The sequence below is a fragment of the Acyrthosiphon pisum genome, chromosome A2 (genome assembly GCF_005508785.2).
Source record: "Acyrthosiphon pisum isolate AL4f chromosome A2, pea_aphid_22Mar2018_4r6ur, whole genome shotgun sequence".
Lineage (NCBI taxonomy): Eukaryota > Metazoa > Arthropoda > Insecta > Hemiptera > Aphididae > Acyrthosiphon > Acyrthosiphon pisum.
The window spans coordinates 116523897-116544992 of record NC_042495.1 but is presented as its reverse complement, the minus strand read 5'-3'; the positions used below and the strand labels follow the sequence as shown (position 1 = coordinate 116544992).

General features: G+C 28.9%; 4 protein-coding genes across 4 annotated transcripts; 3 read left to right on the top strand and 1 right to left on the bottom strand.

The window, feature by feature from the left end:
* Nucleotides 1-266: 266 nt before the first annotated feature.
* LOC100167183 (replication factor C subunit 2) lies at nt 267-2959 on the top strand. The gene is made up of 7 exons (XM_001945736.5): nt 267-697; nt 780-891; nt 989-1197; nt 1270-1465; nt 1554-1763; nt 1830-1943; nt 2776-2959. Exons 1-7 carry the CDS (start codon nt 555-557, stop codon nt 2881-2883), a joined length of 1092 nt encoding a protein of 363 aa, XP_001945771.1. The 5' UTR covers nt 267-554; the 3' UTR covers nt 2884-2959.
* A 1623-nt stretch (nt 2960-4582) lies between these two features.
* ACYPI52640 (uncharacterized LOC100570054) lies at nt 4583-7027 on the bottom strand. The gene is given in 6 exon segments (NM_001293497.1): nt 4583-5259; nt 5326-5472; nt 5780-5908; nt 5976-6175; nt 6787-6904; nt 6979-7027. Coding segments are annotated over 6 exon segments (1035 nt in total). The 5' UTR covers nt 7003-7027; the 3' UTR covers nt 4583-4842.
* A 2377-nt stretch (nt 7028-9404) lies between these two features.
* On the top strand, nt 9405-12319 carry LOC100169231 (prefoldin subunit 1). Its single transcript, XM_001945448.4, has 4 exons — nt 9405-9730; nt 10623-10745; nt 11650-11778; nt 11841-12319. Exons 1-4 carry the CDS (start codon nt 9704-9706, stop codon nt 11958-11960), a joined length of 399 nt encoding a protein of 132 aa, XP_001945483.1. The 5' UTR covers nt 9405-9703; the 3' UTR covers nt 11961-12319.
* Nucleotides 12320-15379: 3060 nt separating this feature from the next.
* Nucleotides 15380-18678, top strand: LOC100160354 (peptidyl-prolyl cis-trans isomerase-like). The gene is given in 3 exon segments (NM_001161963.1): nt 15380-15564; nt 17618-17834; nt 17900-18678. Coding segments are annotated over 3 exon segments (495 nt in total). The 5' UTR covers nt 15380-15495; the 3' UTR covers nt 18109-18678.
* The last annotated feature ends 2418 nt before the right edge of the window (nt 18679-21096 follow it).

The window sequence follows — 21096 nt, the reverse complement described above, 5'->3', positions numbered from 1 at the left end:
GTGCATCGTCTTGTGTTTTTGTGCATACTGCATTGCATAAGATTAAATGTATACTCGTGACGTCGCCTTGTGTTTATTGTTGGTTGCCTATATAAATTATAAATTGCCCCTTAAAAAAATATGCGCAGTCTTATCATGGAGCATACTTATTATTCCTTATACTATGGTATAGAAGTCTGTGTCTTTGCGGTTATCCGAAAAATAACATAACCTAATTTTTTTTCAAACAAAAAAATGTTGTAGATAGTGTTATCTTTCCCGCCCTTTCAAACAATATTATTATGAGGCAAAAACTCAAAACATCACGGTCTGTATCATATAATCTGTCCCTGATGTCAGATTCTCACATCTACGTTCTGCGTGCGACGATTATGCGAGACGCTACATAAAAATGTAAAACTTTGAAAATAATTTCTTCAAGTTTGATTCATAGGACTAATTGATTCTTGTGGACAGCGCTTTCCAATCATATTTTGCCTGTAAAATACACGTATAATATCAAGTGTTTATTGACTGAGGTCGCCCGTATTTATCATTTGAACCGCAATTTTGAAATGGAAGTCGATAACCCAGAAGAAGGTGCCTCAACATCGGCCGTAATAGATCCCATGGAAGGTTGTTCTACCAGTACAAACAACGTATTAACTACTGTGCCACCTCAAACGAAAACTGTTAAAAGTGATTTAAATACGCCATGGTAAGTACAACATGGACCTAATGATAAACATAGTACCTATCCGTAGTAAGTATTCTCATTATTTGTATGGTATAATATTTAGGATTGAAAAATATCGTCCAAAATCATTCACAGACATTGTTGGAAATGAAGAAACTGTTTTGCGATTGGAAAAGTTTTCTTCGTGCGGAAATGTACCAAACATAATTATTGCGGTGAGCACAATGAACCAATTACATTTATTTATTATTATTATTTTAATATATTTGACAGTAGTAACTAATTGAATTAACTCTTACATATGGTTAATAGGGTCCTCCTGGTGTTGGTAAAACCACAACAATATTGGCTCTAGCTAGAATACTTCTAGGGGGTGCTTTCAAAGAAGCCGTACTAGAACTAAATGCATCCAGTGACCGTGGTATTGATACTGTAAGAAATAAAATCAAAATGTTTGCCCAACAAAAAGTCACATTGCCTCCTGGTAGACACAAAATAATTATTTTGGACGAAGCCGATAGGTAACTAAATACCAAGTTAAAATATTATTTATTTATTACTCTTTTAATATTTAAAATATTCTTTTTTGTTAGTATGACTGACGGAGCTCAGCAAGCACTTAGACGTACTATGGAATTATGGAGCAATACAACAAGATTCGCACTTGCCTGTAATAATAGTGACAAAATTATTGAAGCGATTCAATCACGTTGTGCCATGTTGCGATATGGAAAACTTTCTGATCAAGAGGTCATGACTCAGATGCTTAAAGTCTGCAAATCTGAAGAGGTAATGTAAATATGTAATATGCATTATGTACTTAATATAATTATTTTAAATCATAAGTTCCTGTATATATAATAATTTCTGCTTGCAGGTATCGTTCAGTGCTGATGGTTTGGAAGCTGTTGTATTTACTGCTCAAGGTGACATGCGACAAGCGTTGAACAACTTACAATCCACATGGAATGGATTTAGACACGTCGATAGCACAAACGTATTTAAAGTTTGTGACGAGCCACATCCCCTACTTGTTAAAGAAATGTTATTGGAATGTGCTGACCAAAATATCTCTAAGGCTTATAAAGTAAGATCATTATTAAGATGTTAATTTCAAAGATTCTAAGAGTTTAATTCTTTTTTTTTTATGTAGATAATGGCCCATTTATGGAAACTCGGTTATGCCCCTGAAGACATCATTACCAACATATTTAGAGTCGCTAAACATTTGGAAATCAAAGAATCTCTGAAATTAAAATTTGTACAGGTAAAATAAAAGCGTTTATTATACACTAGGCATTCTTCAACTTGTATTGTATAAAACCATTTGGTAATCATCAACATAACATTTTATTGAAATTGAGTACTTCAAATTTTGAAGACAAAATTAAGAAGACGCTTACCATACATTTGTTGTCTTTGTCGTATACACATATGACATGGCATATTTTCTTTCACTATAGTTTCAATAATGCGCTGTTAATTTATATATTAGAGTGAATTGATCTTTTATCAAACTTTTAGGTAAGAACATAGCCTGTGCTTAAGCGTCCGCTTGTGTTCGATATTTTAATTTACAAGCAAGCTATAAGCATTTTTAATTTGTTATGTCACATACTTATTTCTTGCTTGAAAATTAAAATATAGAAAAAAAATCTATAAGCCAAAGCTTAAGCACAGATAATATTCTAACCAAAAAGTTAGATAATTGGTGAATTCACTCCAATATCAATACTTATAGCAGTACAGCATTCTATTGAAACTAGTGAATACAAATATTCTATTTCTTACGTGTGTAATAACGGAAACAACAAATGCAAGGTAGCGTCTACTTAACATATGATAACAGCAGAGACCATGTCATTCCCTAGTTGATCTATTTAAAATTTTGAATTTTTACTATAATTATGATAGGGGTTTAAAATTATTGCAATAGTATTTTTGTGTTGGTTATGTGTTTCTTAGCCGATAAACTTATTTTTGTGTTTGAATATTTATAATCTAAACATGAATATTTATATGTCTATTCATTTTTTGAACTGATTACTTAAACTTAAGCTTAAAATACCTAAAAGTTATAAAATGTATTTATATTTCAGGAGATTGGAATGGCTCACATAAGGATTGTAGAAGGAATGAACTCATTACTTCAATTGTCAGGATTATTAGCCAAGTTGTGCACAGTATCTGCCAAAACAGATGGTTAAATAAGTTAAAATGTATGATAACATAAATGTCATTATTTCACTATAATATAATAATAAAGCTGATGTAACTAAGAAATATTGAATTATTCATAATATTTGGAAGTATGGTACACAAAAACACATTAATACTCTTGTGTTTCATAAACTTCTATATAATTTATGTAAATCACATTTTTTTTATACATAAATATTATAGAAACTTAAACAACCTCTATGTAAATATTAAATTGTTAATTACTTTTTGTTTAAAATTAAATTAATAAATTATATTCAAAAAATAATATTTGGTGTATCATCAAAAGTAAACCTTGCCAAATGTAATAAAAATAATTAATCTGTTGAAATCACATATCCCAATTATTCAGTTAAAAGACAGCCTCCCTGTAAACTCAAAATTAGCTCATGCAATATATTTGTATTCAATATGATTCCTTATAACTAAAAAATGTTATAAGCAAAATGTATAAATTTAATGGACTTATTATGAACCACAAAATCATGTTAAAGGGATCATTAGCTCATTATTGATTCGTTAAAATATGTCTGGTGATTGTTCATGCAATACACCATAGTTTTTTTTAACAAATATACATTTTTAAAAATTAGCAGTAGAAAAAAAACCACAGGAGGAAATAACTTTTAATGAGATGAAATTTGTGCTAAAATTTAGCTAAAATACTATTCACACTACATTAGAAAGTTGATATCAATCAATATTTGGGACCATTAAAATAAGTTAGGATAGTGATAGACGATAGTGATCTCAAGTATTGATTCATGTTATAAAAATAATCAGATGCTTACTACAGTTTACACTACCTATTTAATAACAGGTAACAACTTTCTGAAATACAACTGGAATGGCCTGTAATTATCTAGTGACGCCAGCTGTACATTTAAGAGATCAGGGGTTCCCAAACTTTTAACAATTCTACCCACTTTGAAAATGTTTGAGACCCACAACATGTCAACATACCAACAATTTTTATTTTTTTTTTCTTGAATAAAAAATGTATATTATCATTCTTAACATATTCACATAAAAATAATTACATTTACAAGACAGTGAAACTGTACTTAACTTAATTAAACTATTTATTAATGATTTTTTAAAAAGTAGTTAATTCGAAAAAAAATTTTGATCATTTAGTATATATTTATTTAATGTAATGATTGAATTTACTTGTTTTCTATTTTTCTTGATCACTGCGCAGTGTATTGATATCAGCATCAATGTTAACTTGAGATACAGTAAGTATAACAAAAGGAATCTCAAAAATATACTTCCAACATTTTATGCGAGTTGTGATGCAACCTATTTTTGGGAACTTTGTTATAAGATAAAATAGTCAAATTGGACTGTTTTAATAATAATATAGATTTTCATTTATTTGAATCTTAACACAGCTGAATCATTTTATTTATAATATACTATAAATTTATTTTGTCACAATTTCACAATTTCTTTCAATTTAAATAATCCAGTATAATATAAATTATTATCAAATGGTGGTCATTCATAAACTAAATTATAAAAATATTAAACATAATATTTTATTATTCAGCCTTTTATACTTTGATAAATTCAATTGCACATAAACTAATTCTTGGTAATTAGTATTTAATAATCAAAATATCAAACAATTAAATAATGTTAATTTTATATCATATGGATATATCATAATAATAATAATAAAAATGTGATATTTATCTTGTATACTTTTGTTGTTTAAAAATAAATTCACATAAATTTTAAATAAAATACAATGGTTGTAATACTTTTATAAATTATTATAACCACAAATTGTTTTTAATATATTCTAATGTACATCTACGATAAAGAAATGTATGTTATTGAGTTTGGTACAAAACATTTGTAAAAAAACTGATACAACATAAAATATTAGTTAAAATATATTTGAGTAAATTGGAACCCACAAAGGTAAGTAAGACTTAACTTCAATATGTATAGTTTATGGTTGTTAAATAGTTAAAAAATATAATATTTTTGAAATGTGTAATATTCCTAAATTGGTTTTTGTTTGATTTACTAAGAGTTGTTTGAAATGATAGTTGACGATCATCATCAGATACACATGTGTTCATTAGTAATAAATGGTCTAATAACTGTAGTAATTTAGACGAATTCCATCCTTTAGATATGTCTTTTACATTTGCAGGTTTTACTATGTCATTTTTATGGGTGGAAGGAATTGTTGGGTAATCTGGATCAGACTCAATTTGTTCATACAATTCTTGGACCAACTTTTGATTTCCATGGTTAAGTTGCATAGTAGTTGCAGTGACCACAGTGATAACAGTTGACATGGCTATCATATGTTTCATTTTCTGGCGGACAATTTTCCTTCGGTACAACTAATAAGCAATAACAACAAATAATGAAATTCAAATTGAATTTAAAAAAAAAAAATCTTAACTTACCTTTCTTATTTTTTGTACAACTGATGAGATCAATAGGAACATCTTTAATAGTACAGAGTTAGATTTCTCTATATCACTGTATAGTTGATTAACTATTTCTTTATGTCTATTTGTAAATTCTTCATCACTTATAAAAAATTCCCAATTCTATAAAAATATAAAAAAAAATTAATTTGTCATTACCAGCTTGTGAACGAAATTTTAATTGTTGGATAAATAAGATTTTATATTTTTCATAATATTTAATAAATGAAGCTAATTTTGAATATATTATATAAGAACATAAAATATTTAATAAACTTCTATAATGTTCACTTAATAGTAAAATATTTAATAACAATAACTATAAATCAATTCAAATTTTGAATAATAATTAAATATGGCATACAAATTTAAAATAAATTTTATTGGTGAGATCAGAATCAATTAGGATTTTTTAAGATTTAAGTCTTACCATAGCTGATAAATAATCTTTTTCCATTTGATTGATAGTTTTAAGACTGATACCATAAGCTACGGCCCATTCACTATTTATCGCCGAATCAAGTTCACCATCGTCATGGAGATATTTACTTGCAACTAACTATAAATAACATTAGTTTTTAATGTTTAATTCATCATTTTGATGATGTACAATAGTTTTGGTTTACCAAAGATATCAGAAATAATTCAGATGAGTTAATAGTTTTCAAATAGTTGGGATTTGACACTTTAAGTCGTTCAAAATACATTATAGCCAATACAAATGAACATGTGTAAACATATGGTGATTCATCTTCACCATCAGTGTAATAATCAAAATCTTCAAATTTTGATATCAATTTCCCTGTTTTGAGTTCCTGAGCTAATTCTGTAATTAAAAAAGATAAATTGTAAGAAAACTGAATACTATTCAAATGATAAAATGTATATTTGACTACATTACTATATTAAATTAAATCAAATATAATTAATCACATAATCAGAATATATTTATATAATGAGTTATTAAGTAGTATTAATTAATTAAATATATTTCTTATATAATTAAATTATTACTGATCGCTGTATGAGTACAGCGAAACTTCCAAATACCAAATGAACTTCTATTGAATAAAATATGTTTGATAACGAAACCAAATTAGGACTGTGCTAAAAAATCTACTGGAAATTTAGAACATCTTGTTAATATTATTTAAAACAAAAAATCCTATTTAATTTTGTTAAATGTATAGGTACACTAGTTTGTCAACATGGAAACCTAACACAAAATATAATTAGGCACAACTACATAAAGCTGTAAAAGCACACCTCAACTTAATATCTTTAGAGTCGTTCTTATAATGTCCGGTAAAGTGTCGGTTAACACTAACCGACTGATAACAGATTTTATTACCTGCAGAATTCGGGCGGTTAAGTGTCGGTTAACTTTAACCGGATATTAGTATGATAAAATATTGTGGTGAAATGTGTATCTCATACCAGATAATGGCAGACGTCCTAATGTGGAGTTCAACGGGAGTCTGTTGAAACTGTCGCCACAAAGTGCTGAAGTAAACTTTGACAAAAACAGATCATGGTCCTGTTCATTATCCAACTTCTGAAACGTCAAAAAAAATGTTTGATGAAATTACATTAATGCAATAATAATTTCTGGGGCTAGTAAACACATGCCTTTGTGGCGTTGGAAAGTTTCATTCTATTGCGAGTTTTCAAACAGTACTTCGAGGACGTCATGGTCTCGTTATGACTTCCGAAAACGGTTTGATAATAAATATAAAAACACCACTAGTAAGACCGTCAACGGGATTAAAATATAACTGCCAGCTTCGCTGTCGACGGCAAAAGCATAGATAAAAGATTAAAGGGGCAAAAGTAGGTCGTATCGAACGGAGATCGGCACCAGCGATGATGGAGAAAAAACCCGGAATAATATTATTATTATCACAAAACTGAAACCATAAACAATATTATTCGTTGAACAACAATTTGTTGCTGTGGTCTGTGGAATTCGTTTTCGAACAGATCGAAAGGTTTTCTTTATCACGTATGTAGGCAAAATCACGTCGCTTCAAACTGCGTACAGTGTGCACAACTGAACTGCACAAGTCATAAACATAGACCTATTAACTATGGTCATAAATTGTAATATTATGGTATTATCATTACAACCACGATGTAGAGAAGATTCTCTCTACACCACGATTAAAGATATAATTATATTATATCTTTAATCGTGCTCTACACCGAGTACACAGCACATGAATAAAATATTGTGGTATATCGTATATTATACAACACCGTGGTGGCATCTAGACGACAATAATGACGACATAAACGCAGAAACGTTTGGCTCTCATTCTCGTTTGTTACGGTCACATCCGATTTGCTTTATATATATACAGAGACAAGGCGACCACCTGTCGAACATTTGTAACAGAGGGGAGCACGAGTGATTGACTCGATCGATGCATAGATCGGAAAAGTTGTTCACGAATGAGCGTGCAGTTGTTGTACCAAATTCGCCATAAGGTGAACAGTTTACTGCGTTCAAAAAAAAATTTGAATGTTTACAACCCTGATTACATAATGTCGTACAGACTGCACAACTTCTCACCTCTGTTTAAAATTTTTTTCTTTTATCCCATATTTCCATCCATTCTTATAAGAGTATATGATAACGACACAGCGTCATCCAGTGGGGGATCTAAGGAGAGGGCCAGAGGTCCCCACCCATTGGCCTAACATAAATAAATTGGGCCGTTTTTAAAAATATGTGTCATAAAACTTGGAAAAAGACAATGCCCCCTAGCCACCCCCCAAAAATAAAATATATAAAGTAAATATAAAAGTAATTATAAAAGTTGAACATTTTATATTTTATCTACAAAATTATTAAAAATTTAAAAATATTATAATTTAAAATTTAATAATTGTTATCAAAAATTAAACTTTAAAATTTAAATGCTTATAAAAAAAATTGTGCCCAGGTATCTTTAATATTTTTCAACATAGAAATAAAACAAATAAAATTGGAAACTGGAAATGTCCGTAAACAGCTCAAAACAAATTAAAATATTTTAATCGTGTAGGTTTAGAAAATGTGAATATAAACAACCAGTGAAAATTGCATGTACTATAAATACGGTTGTTTTAAAGTTACACCATAAACCAACATTTGATTTTGCGTAAAAAATACCGTTTTTCCTTAATTCATTTTTTCTTTTTCCCTGCGCTTTCGAAAACTATTAGGAATTTTTTACCTTTGATCCCCCAAAGTACCGAATAGATTCACTTTCCTATAATCCTATCAGAAAAGATACTAATTATTGAAGAATATCTAGAATATCCAAAATATGGAAATTGAATGCAATTCAATGGTTCCGACTTCCGGCCTCCGGGCCCTACGCCTATATTATTAAAAGATATATTATGGTGCTTAATAATAAGGTCTTTATGTGTTGGTAGTATACCATAATATGCAGGCATAATACAGGGGCGGCTCCAGAGCCTTGGATAGGGGGGGGGGGGGCAACTTATAATTTCACAAAATCTTATAACAAAAAGAAAACAACAATTTTACAACACAAATTCAAGTCGTCTATTTTTAGTCCATTTACCCAGCAGGTACATCGTATACACCGTTATACCTCTATGGCCTATATAGTCCATATTACAATATTATAATAATTTAATATGCATTTTTTATTTAATACGGGCTTGGGGGGGCCGCGGCCCCTAGACCCCCCCTGGAGCCGCCCCTGGGATAATAGTAATACCATGAAGACCACGGACTATCACAGACTTCTATTTATCTATACTACACATATATATAGAAATCTATGCGGACTATATAGAGATCATGAACTAAGATAGTTTTAATTATCTTAGTTCATAATAGAGATCAAGCCGATCAAGGTGTATCAAAATTCAAAACACCTTAATAGAGATATCTCTTATCTTCATGGATGATATATATTATCTATGAACACAGAACAATGACCATATGGTATATTTAGATAAGAATGGTGGTATATCAGATATCTCAAGTCCATGATAAATAAGAAATAATAATAATTATTATTATTCACTATCACTTTAAAAGGTCTCTTAATTTGATTGTTCGTCGCGTGGGTATACTTTATATTATATCATTTATATTATATATTATTCAATTATTGTGGTGTAATATAATTATATAAATAATAAATTATAAATTATAATCTTGTTGCTTATTTCTATTTTCTTATTATTTAATTCCAAATTCGTATCTCATTTCACAGTTAACAAAATCTTTCTTATATAGGTGTATTGCAATATTTTTATTAAGATTTATAATAATAATAATATTACATCTACCTACCACTAAATATTTTATATTAAAATTGAAATCATAAATATGGCTGTAGATATGGACTTAAAAAATGTAAGTAAATCCGTTTGTTATTTTAGGATTGTTACTACTTAATACTAAAACATCTTGTAATGTGTATGTTATCAAATAAATCATAAAATAGACTTCTCAATTAATAATTAAAATTTTTATATAAATAAAAAAGTCTTAATGTAACATACCTATGATTCAACATCCATAAAAACCAATATTTTTGTTAGAATAAATTTTACATTCAATGTTTTATCGATTGTTAAATAAACAGTGTACACCAAATTATTTAATTTTTTGTGTATTTTTATTAAGGCTATTCAGTTTTCGTTAATTATTTTTACCATATAATTATCTTTTTGAAATATTTTTACATTCTTTCGAATTTATATCAACCAAAATATTTAATATTTATGAATGATTATTATATAAATTGCTCACCATGATCCTTTTCATTATATTGTTATTACCAGAAGTCCGGCAGAAGGTTGCAAATTTAATAGGTAAACATCTGATCATTATTGTAGGTACTTTGTTAAATGGCTACATCTTAAAATGTATGTTATGATGCCATTTAGAAAAATTGTATGGTATCTAAGTGGTCTGATGCTATCCTGTTCTAGATTATTTACAAAACCATGTTGATTACCATGTTGTGGCATAAAGCTCTAAAACAATAACTCCTGTTTATTTATTTGCTGACGTTTTCTCTTGGCTTGAAATTTAGTCATTGATGTTATAAGTTTGGAGTTAACTTATTAATGTTAAAAATAGTTGTGATAAAACTTAACATAACGCTCAAAATAAAATAAATTTTAAATTTCATTAAGTTATTGCAATCATAATAGAATCAAACTAACAATTATATTAGAATCAATATTTCTAATTCCAAGCCAGAAATTTGAACATAAAAAATGTTTTATGATTGTTTCAGGCATTCAAAGAACTTCATGAAAAACTATTATATGCATCTCAAAAAATAAAATTGGCTGATTTGCAAATTGATACTCTTCGACGTACAAAACAACATAATATTCTTACCAAGCAAGAACTAGAGGTATTGGAGTTTATAAATATGTAACATTAGTGTATATTAATAAATATTATTTATATACATAGGAATAGGATAGTTCTTTTAACAAGTCACACTCATTATCTCAAAGTAGTAGTTTACATCAGCGGTTCTTAACCTGTGGTCCTCGACCCCCGGCGGTATGCGGCAGCCTTAACACATAACATAAGTCAATGAGTGACATGAATGCATTATTACAATATTGTTGGATAATTATTATTTTTTTTTTTTTCATTTATAAATTTATAATATGTAGATTCTACACCAAATTACTGTTTTATTAATATTTATTAAGTATAATCAGTTTTTCTTGTTCATACGTAATGTCCATAGCACTGTAGTCTCGGCACAAATGTGTATGTATTGTTAAGTCTACTTATGTAATTTGTTATATAAAATAATTTTTATAATTTTGGTTATGATAACATGAGATGTTTTGTAAAAAAAAAAGGTATTCGAAAAAAATTTGGTAAGGGGATCCGCGATTTCTAGAAATCTTTTATCAGGGGTCCGTGATCAACAAAAGGACGCGGTTAAGGACCGCTGGCTTACATTATTTAAAATCATTAGAAAACCACATATTGTTTGAAAAAATGTTATTTTTTTTACCATTTGTAGTCTTATCTTATTTAAGTTTTTATTTTTTTGAATGAACAGACATTTTTCATATTCCAGAATCAAATATTTTTTTAAGATTTTGTATGTACACAAATTTAAATTTTGAGCAAGCAGATTATAAAATATAAATCATTAGTAATTTCATATATAATCGATTATTTTCACTTTTTGTTGTTTAGTTGTGCATGCACCATTTATACTGATATTTAAAGTACTTGCCGTGCCACAGTGACAGTAGTTTTAAAATGTTTTTCTTTTTATATATCTGTAGAAAATTCCAAAAGATGTGAACACATACGAAGCTTTAGGTCGTGCATTTGTATTAACACCAAGAGATGAAGTATTTAAAAACTTAGATAAAGTTAACAGCGATACAGATCAAAAAATTACTGTCTTAGAAGTAAGTATATCTCTAATCAAAAAGATTAATATAAAATACTCATTGTTTTTATTTTATTTTAGAACACTAAACAATACTTGGAAGGTAATTTGAAAGAGAGTGAGAATAATTTGCGTGAAATGGTGCAACGCAAAAGAGATGTTGGCAGCGACAAAGAAAATCAACCAGGCAGTTCTAAATAATAAAATCATTTAAATTTGGCTTTTCTTTAAACTCTTATTTATTATAAATTAACTCCACGGTTAGTAATTTTTGTTTTCTAACACTTTTAACAATACATTTGTTTACTTACCTACCTGAAAAAACCAATTAATCATATTACTTATAAAGTTATAAAATATAATAAAGTCATTATAACACTATTTTATTTTTTTTCGTTGCTATCCAAATTTAAATTTTAAAAAATGGGTAAGTTGCTCTGCTAACTTGCTGTATAGTAGGCGTTTGCTCATAATTGAGTAAGTCACTGAAATGGATGTATTAAATATTTAAATTTAAATTACAATTATGAAAATATACTGCCAGTATTTATATCTATTGATATTTTGTTCTAATTTATATTACTATTTTTAATTTCTTTTTCTTTTAGTAATACAGTAGGTTGAACTTATTTTTGCTAAAAACACCATAATTATCACATATATTCTAATATTATATATTTATATCATAGATTATTGTTTTTAACTTAAATCTATACTGTCATACAGTAGAACAGTGTAAATAAGTTCATAGAATTTTAGTATAAATATATTGAAAATGTCCTTAAGAATAGAAAATAAGGAAACGGTGTCGATAAGGTAGTCATAAGCAATGAATGTCTAGTCCACTAGTCTTATAAGAACTCTACCATAATTTGTATTATCTACAACTTTTTGTGCTAACTGCTAACTAAATGGACACATTTATAGACCCACAAACTAGTTCCCTACCCAACGAGCAGCACATTGAATGTATATTATTGTGTATAACAATCACGGAAATTATGTTCGACTGTATCCTAACACAGCATTTGGGAAATGATGATATTTTGTGAATATTTTGGAGTGCTTGAATAATGAATATTTGATTAATAATATTGTATAAATATTTTATTCTCATGATAACAAAATATTGGACTATATGGTTGCATAAAAATGTTGACTTAATATTTTTATGTTTTCATCAACATTTTTTTTGAAAAAATATGATTAAAATGTTTTGTTAATATTTTTCAAAAGTGAACTTCTTGGCCAAAAAATATAAATAAAATATTTCCTTATTATTTACGCAACTTTTTCAAATATTTTGACAACTATATTGTTTTTCTGAAAATATTTTTACCATAGTTGGTAAATATTAAAATGCTGTGTGGAAGACTACACTGTTACCAAAAATAGTGTCATAAACAGTTTCAATTTCCTTGAATTAATATTTTTTAAATTACCGCATAAAAACTAAAATTATTGAAGGAAAAATTGTTATTTCTCATTTAAATATAAAATTATGTCAAAACTAGAACTTAAATGTTTAATAAAAAAAATTGTGCCTATGTATTTTTAGAACGCTGTAATATCAACTTATGAAGAACCTTATAAAAGAATTTCAAGCTGGAATTAATATTAATCACTATAAAACCAAAAATAAATCATACATTTAAAATGGCTATAGATAGCTCAAAATTAACCAAGATTTTTTTTTTTCATTATTTGATGTCCAGAAAATGCTAATGTGAATGTTTGGTGAAAAAACTATTGAAGGCTACCTATTCCTTTTTAAATAACAATAAAAAATTAATAAATAAAATTTTAATAAATTTTAAATAAAAAATTAATTTTGTTAAAAACTGGTTTTGTGTATTCTGTTTTCGCGATTATTTTGAATTTTTTAACTGGGGATTTTCTAATTTTGATCCTATTCCAATTTGTTAGTTTGGTACCAGAAACCACCATCAATTTGAATGTTTGTAGTCTGTACTTTGATATAATTTAGCACCAGTTTTACTGTTCCTAAACATCACCCATAATGATGATAGACAAAAAAAATATATAAATTTCATTATATAATTGATATAATTATAGGTTCTAAAAACTAAAATTAATCATAATACTGAGGGGAAGCTGTAGGTAATCGTAATACAATTACAAACCACAAATGTAATAAAATATTTCAAATGCAATGTTATTTAGCTTGAAATTACATAGGACAAGAATGTTTATTGGATGTTCTTAAAAATGGAAATAAAATACGAAATAGTATTTTTGCGTTTATTATATAATTTATAAGTAACAATTTTACAAAATTCAACTTCAACTTTCAAGAAGAATACAAATTGTAAATAGGTGACAGTGTACTACACGTCAGTGGCGTATTTACGGGAGGGGATCAATCCCCCCCCCCTTTGGCTGTTTATAATGAATGGCGGACATTTCCCCCCCGATAAATTTTTGGATGCCGACAATTTCCCCCCGTTTTTTTTTTGTTTCTTTTATTTTTAATTATTTACCTTCGAATATAACTATTATTTTTAACACATATTTTTTAGCTTTTGTTCATATTATTTTTTTTTTATTTCTGTAAAAACTGCGTTAACTAAAAAGTATTTAATCTTAATTTAAATAAAAAAATAACAAATAATATTTAAAAGTTTGATAGAACATACGTCAATGGAACTTACAAGAGAACTATAACAAAATCAAATGGTTTGTCATTATGGCGGTTCCACCTTATTTATGGAATGTACATAATGCTACAAAGAAAAATACAGGTAGAACAAATAATATTAGTGAAGGTTTCAATAATAAATTTAAAAGTTTGATAAGAACTCAGCATCCAAATATTTGGATGTTCATTGAAGCACTCCAGAGATCAAATTCACTAGCAAATATTAAATTATTAAATATTCAAACAGGTACAGTTTTTACAAAAAAAAAAATAAATACGAAAAACAACTAAAAAATATGTGTATATTAAATAATAATTTTATATTCAAAGGTAAATAATATTAAAAATATAAAAAAAAACGGGGGGGAAATTGTCCGCATCCAAACATTTATCGGGGGAAAAATGTCCTACTACGCCTAAAAAAGCCGGGGGGGGGAAATGTCCGGATACCGTTTATATAAAACCTATGCAAAAGTTTCCGGAGTCCTAACTCATAAAGCCTCTAAAGGCTCTAACTTTTATGGCGGGGCTACTGGACAAAATCACATCCTTCCCTCCCATGACAAAAACTTAAATACGCCACTGTTACACATACGGATGCCAGCGGGTCCCGCTTCCGCGTGAGCGTATTTTCAAATTCTCCACCATTTCGCAACGACGCGAGTGGTGACTAACGCAACCGTTTATCGATTTTTAAGCCACCCCGCCAGGCATCACTGCTTGCAAACCGACGCCATATTGACTAACGACAGAATCTAGATATCGATGTTTGAAAAAAAAAAATAAACAATTGTCGATTAGAGCCGTTACGACTTACGAGTAGTTGTACTAACACGACATCCATAGACCTTACCATCGCTGCTGCAACTATCGAATCGTCAACAATATCGATAGTGTGACAACGATTTTTGGACCGCCGGTCCCCATCGTCCCGCACTACCGCGTTTAAACTTTAATGATTAGTCGCACGCTCAACGTTCTCAGTCCCACAGTAGCGTCTTGTTCTCGCCAGCGCTTTTTCGGTCGCTATTCGACGACGCCTTTTCAATACCGACAATACAGCCGCCCACCCGCGCAATGGCCAACCCGAAAGTGTTTTTCGACATGACCGTCGACGGACAACCGGCCGGCAGGATCGTCATCGAAGTAAGTTGTTCCGCACCGGTACACGACAAAGTCAACAGTAATAATATATTAATCAATGTTATCATCCAAGGGCGGGCAATGTATATAGGCGTTTGAGTGTTCTGACATTGTTTGCTGAGGAGCCGACCATCGTAAATCGCCTGTGCTCTACGACATTCGTTGCTATGACGTGTATAAAAAAAATTTGTCCCTCTTCAATATAACTACAAACAATTTTCGCGGCGCTTAATATTTATTGACCCATTGCCAAAAAGTACCCAATAATTTCAACGCCTCCTCAAAAATGTTCATTCTTATGCTGTTGTCCCCCCCCCCCACACATATAATTATAATGGATTTTCGCTCGTAAAAAATACAATTTTTTTATTTTTTATCAAATTGTTCTTCCAAATGTGCTGCATATTAGCTTCAGCGCACGTTTTAAGGTCAAATCGATACTTTTGTGGATGGCCAGTCCCTTGCACGCTCTGCACAGACTACCGTCATAATTGCGCTCCGTTCCTAGTTCATGCCCTTATGAGGTGCATATTGTACGTACAACTGTACAATCACTACCACATGTCAACATGACAAAAATGAAAAAGGACCTTCTCCCTACCACATTAGTTATTACTTGATGTGACTCACATCTCACAGGTGTTCGACGAAGTTTTGTTCGGAGTTTAGTGCTTATATTTAGATGGCCCTACGGAGCCCCCACCATAGTACCATTATAATAGTCAATAAACATTAATTCTGAGAAGCGTTCAAAAATACCCAATGCAAATATAACCAAGGCGTGTTCTCAATATGACGTGGGCTACGTCTTCTAAATGTATATTTTTTTTCAATTGAGAATAATATTGTTGAGATCTTAATTTAATATCTTATGCCTACTGGTTAAAAAGCGATAGGCCGGTAGACTCTTCTTTTCAAACACCAATTTCAATATTAATTGTATATCACGTTATCGCGAGATAACGTATATAATATTTAATGTACAATGTGGTAAAAACCATAGACATATTAACTTTAATATGTCTATGGTAAAAACAAAAAAAGCAATACACGGTCACAAAAATATCGACGTACCAAAAAAATAAATTGACTGTAGAATTTTGTTTTAACAAGAATAGTTTTGCACTTTCAACTTTCTTTTTTATTTTTAAACGTTTACAATATTACAATATCTACCCTAGGGTCCAATAAGAATAGATGAAATGAATGAATGTATTTATAATGATAAGTGTTTTATTTTCTCTCGTCATTTTGAGGAGTAAAAATGCTCCAATTTTCAACATCAGCATCTTTTCTTGAGGTTAAAATAGGTACTAACCCGTTACTTGAAATTTTTACCAAATATTTATGTCAGCATTTTCCATACATGGTACCATTTTCGAATTATTTTGATTCTTTGTGAGCTAATTTTTTTTTTTAATTATCCTTGATAAAAATGTACTTGATGCAAATTCTTTATAAATTTCATTAATCGAAGTTCAAAAATATTAAATATATGTATCTTTAATATCATAGAAACGATTATTTTTTATGTAGATATAAAGTTCAAATTTTCATACTATTTTTCAGCTAGAAATTCACAATTCAAAAAAACTTTTCTTATCATAGATAACATTAGACAAATTTAATAGAAGATTCCTCACAAATTTTTCTACCATTAACAAAAAAAAAGTTTACCAAAAAGTTACATTAATTTAGTATGAGTGCTTGAATTTAAAATCTTATGATATTGGATTTTCACCGGTAAAAAATTTACGAATTTATATTTATCGATTCTTTTATACTTTGTTCTTTAACTATTAAATTTGATTATTTATACTCTTATGCTAGTATTCACTCAGAATCGTTTTTTAATGATTTATCATTGAATTCAAATACATCTATGACAACAACATGCTCGACAACTACTGTACAACAGAGCGGTACCAACTTGTCCACTCTTTTTAGTATTATTATTACCTATTTAAAAAAAATACCTAAGTTCATGTCTATTTAATAAGCGTTTGAATTAATATCTTGTTCTAAATTTTATTAAATTAATTTTTTTTTCCCACAGTTACGAAAAGACGTAGTGCCAAAAACTGCTGAAAATTTCCGTGCCTTGTGTACTGGAGAAAAAGGTTACGGTTACAAAGGTAGTGTTTTCCACCGTGTCATTCCTAACTTTATGTGCCAAGGAGGTGACTTTACCAATCATAATGGCACTGGAGGCAAATCCATCTATGGTGCCAAGTTTGGTGATGAAAACTTTACCCTTAGACATACTGGACCCGGTATGAATTTATATTGATTAATTTATTATGAGTAAATAAGCTAATACACAGTTGTGTTTTCATAGGTATTTTATCAATGGCTAATGCTGGTCCAAATACCAATGGTAGTCAATTTTTCATCACTACAGTCAAGACTACATGGCTAGACGGTAAACATGTTGTTTTTGGATCTGTCACCGAGGGTATGGATGTCGTAAAAAAATTAGAGAGTTATGGAACTGATACAGGAGAGACTAAGAAGAAAGTTGTTGTAGCTAATTGTGGAGAACTTTAAGCCTTTTTTTTTTACATATGTTCGGTTAATAACGTTTTCATTTAAAATATGCTGAATTTTATGTTAACTTTATTCAGGAATTGGAAACATTCCATCTTTTTTATTATTGTATAATTACCTAATTTTCACCTATTTTCTTATTTTTTTTTATTTTACTCTTGTGTATGAATATCTTGAATTGTTTAGAAAATTATAACAAGCTGATGATAATTTTTAGATGAAGAAAAAAAAAAACATTAACAGTTATTAACTAGTTCTCTTCGATATTTTTTTTTCATCTAGTCTTACAACAGTGGCTAAAAAAAAAAATAATAAATAGCAATTAAAAAAAACTGATGTTGAATTATTTTATCTCTCAATTAAATAAATTATAAAATCTAACCACATCAAATAGTGAAATGTAAGTATCCCAGTGAGTGACCTAATGAGTGACCACCTAACACTTGAAGATAAAATAATTAACTTCTAGTTAAGCATCAGAAGTATTAAATATTTATAAGTAATTAAATAATTTTTACGTATTATATAATATGTGTTGTATAATCAATAAAAAGTTAAAATTAAAAATAGTAATTCGTTAGTTCATAGTTGTAATATATTTTATATTCAGAACTCACATAAATCCGGAAAACAGAGTATATAGAAGTTAAATTAGTTAAAACAAAGTAAGATAAAATAGTCTAATTAAAAAAAAAATGTATTGCTTTTCAACATGTTTTGGCAATTTTCTTTCTCAATTTTGGTTGTTCTTACACTATGTAAAAATATGTTTTCTTTATTTATATCAAATCATACTTGAGTATCCACTTAACTTTTTTAATATAGTCTTAGTTATAGTCCAGTCAATCAGTAATTTTTAATGATTAATAATTATGTCGTGTATTGCTATGTATTGTTACAAAAATTATGTGCATGTAAAATTTAAAAATACATTCTACAACATGAATAATGCATGAGGCATATATTATATTTTCCATATTCATAAAATATTATACAATAATAAATACTCTGGGAGATATACTTATAATTTATTATTCAACTCGTGAATAAACCATAGGATGTTGACAAAATGTTGATCAATCTGGAAATCACAAAGGACATTTTTACCAAGTACTGGAATATTCAAAGTACACAATTGTGCATGAAACCCTTTTGAGATATATTTTTTATTCTGATTTTAATGGACTATTAATATATTTATACTTAGAATTTGTACTCGTACCATTTATGAAGTGTCATGTACTCATGTGGCTAAATTAAATAAAAACTGAATTTTAATTTGAAAATCGATTTTTTCCTAAAAATTGTTGATCTGATGACTTAGAAAATTTTGATATTTCTAAATATATATTCAGACAAATAGTAGGTAATTTTAGATATTTTCATTTTTTTACTTTGAATAAAAAGGAAAAATAGGTTCATGATAATGTGTTGAAGAGATTTGGTAGCTATGGTTACTTAGTTGGTCTATTTTAAGCCAACAATATTTAATAATTTGTAAAAATATCCCAAATTCAATAATTACTTACTAGATCCAAATATTGATAACTTTCGGTAAAGTAAAAGATAAATTAATAAGTAAACCTACATATGAGCAGTGTCAGCCTGGCCGCGAACGCGGCAGGGGCCCCTCCGATTTTTTTAGGGTCTCGTACAAGTTTCATACAATTCATTATTCATTGACCCACTAGTAATCTACTGTACAGCGGAGCACTATTCAGTCAGCCACTTTTTTTTGTTTGTTTGACGTGTGCCTGATCTATATAGGGAGTAAGAACCCCGTAAAGTATTAATCGATATATTTAACCGTACCCATACGCTATTTTTTATTACAGGGCCCAGATGCTTGCCTATTATTATAGTGTGAACAGGGCACTATAAATTATAATAGTACAAGTTTCAAATAATAAATAGGAGGAGGTTTTTTTGGATTAATTGTGCTAGGTGCTGCAACTTGAGTTAGGTTTTATATCTCTCCTTAAAAACAATGGGCTCAGACGAGGCCACAGTTCACCCATCCCGCAGCGGCTCCGCTGTTGGATTCAGCGATCATGAAAATGTTGCATACAAAAATATGTATGAATTATAATACTATAGATCTACTTACACCTATATGCATATATAATAAAATGTTAAACAACGATAAAGATTTTACATTTACTTTTAAAAGTTAACGTGAATAATATTATGCATAGGTATATAGGTAGCTTATGGATTTGTATTCAAAGTTGAAAGTCTATAGGCAATATAAATATAATTTTGGTTTACATTATTTCGTTTCTATGTAATTAATAATTATTATTTATTATTTTGCAATTTAAAATATTTCAAGTACCTATGCTCACTCTATTTTTTTACTTAAATTGTACATATTATATTCAAATTCTGATTTTTAGAATTTCTAAGATACCTACTCTTGAAGATTTTTGATACCATTTAAGAATGATGTTTTACAATACGAAATTGTGTTTTTAAAATCGGAATCCTCTTTTATACTCTTAACAAAGTAAATAAATTAATGCACATTTAGATACATTTACATTTACAAGATCATCTGGTAAATAATTTGCAGTAAAAAAGGAGATTCTCATTTGAAAAATAGAAGTTTTTATAGCCACAGGACACTCTAATATTAGTACAAAAAATATCAGGAATTTGAAATATTGTCTTTAGGAATACCTACATACTTAAAAATTCTATAAATCACAATTTGAATAAAAGTATTTTTAAAGGAAAAAAGGTAGTGTGAACCTTCAATTCAAGGCTTAGCACCCGAATCATTTATTCGGGTTTTGGGTGCTGGATGTATTCGGGTATTCAAACACCGGAATAAAAAGTTTAAACAAACATTCGGGTTTTTAAAAGAGCTATTATTCGGGTTATTATTGGTTAATACGGGTGTTTTGAAAACAGAATCATTCGGGTTATATGGATTTCGGGTGTTTGATTTTTTAAAGATGTTAGGGGTTTGGATTAAGGGGATTGGTG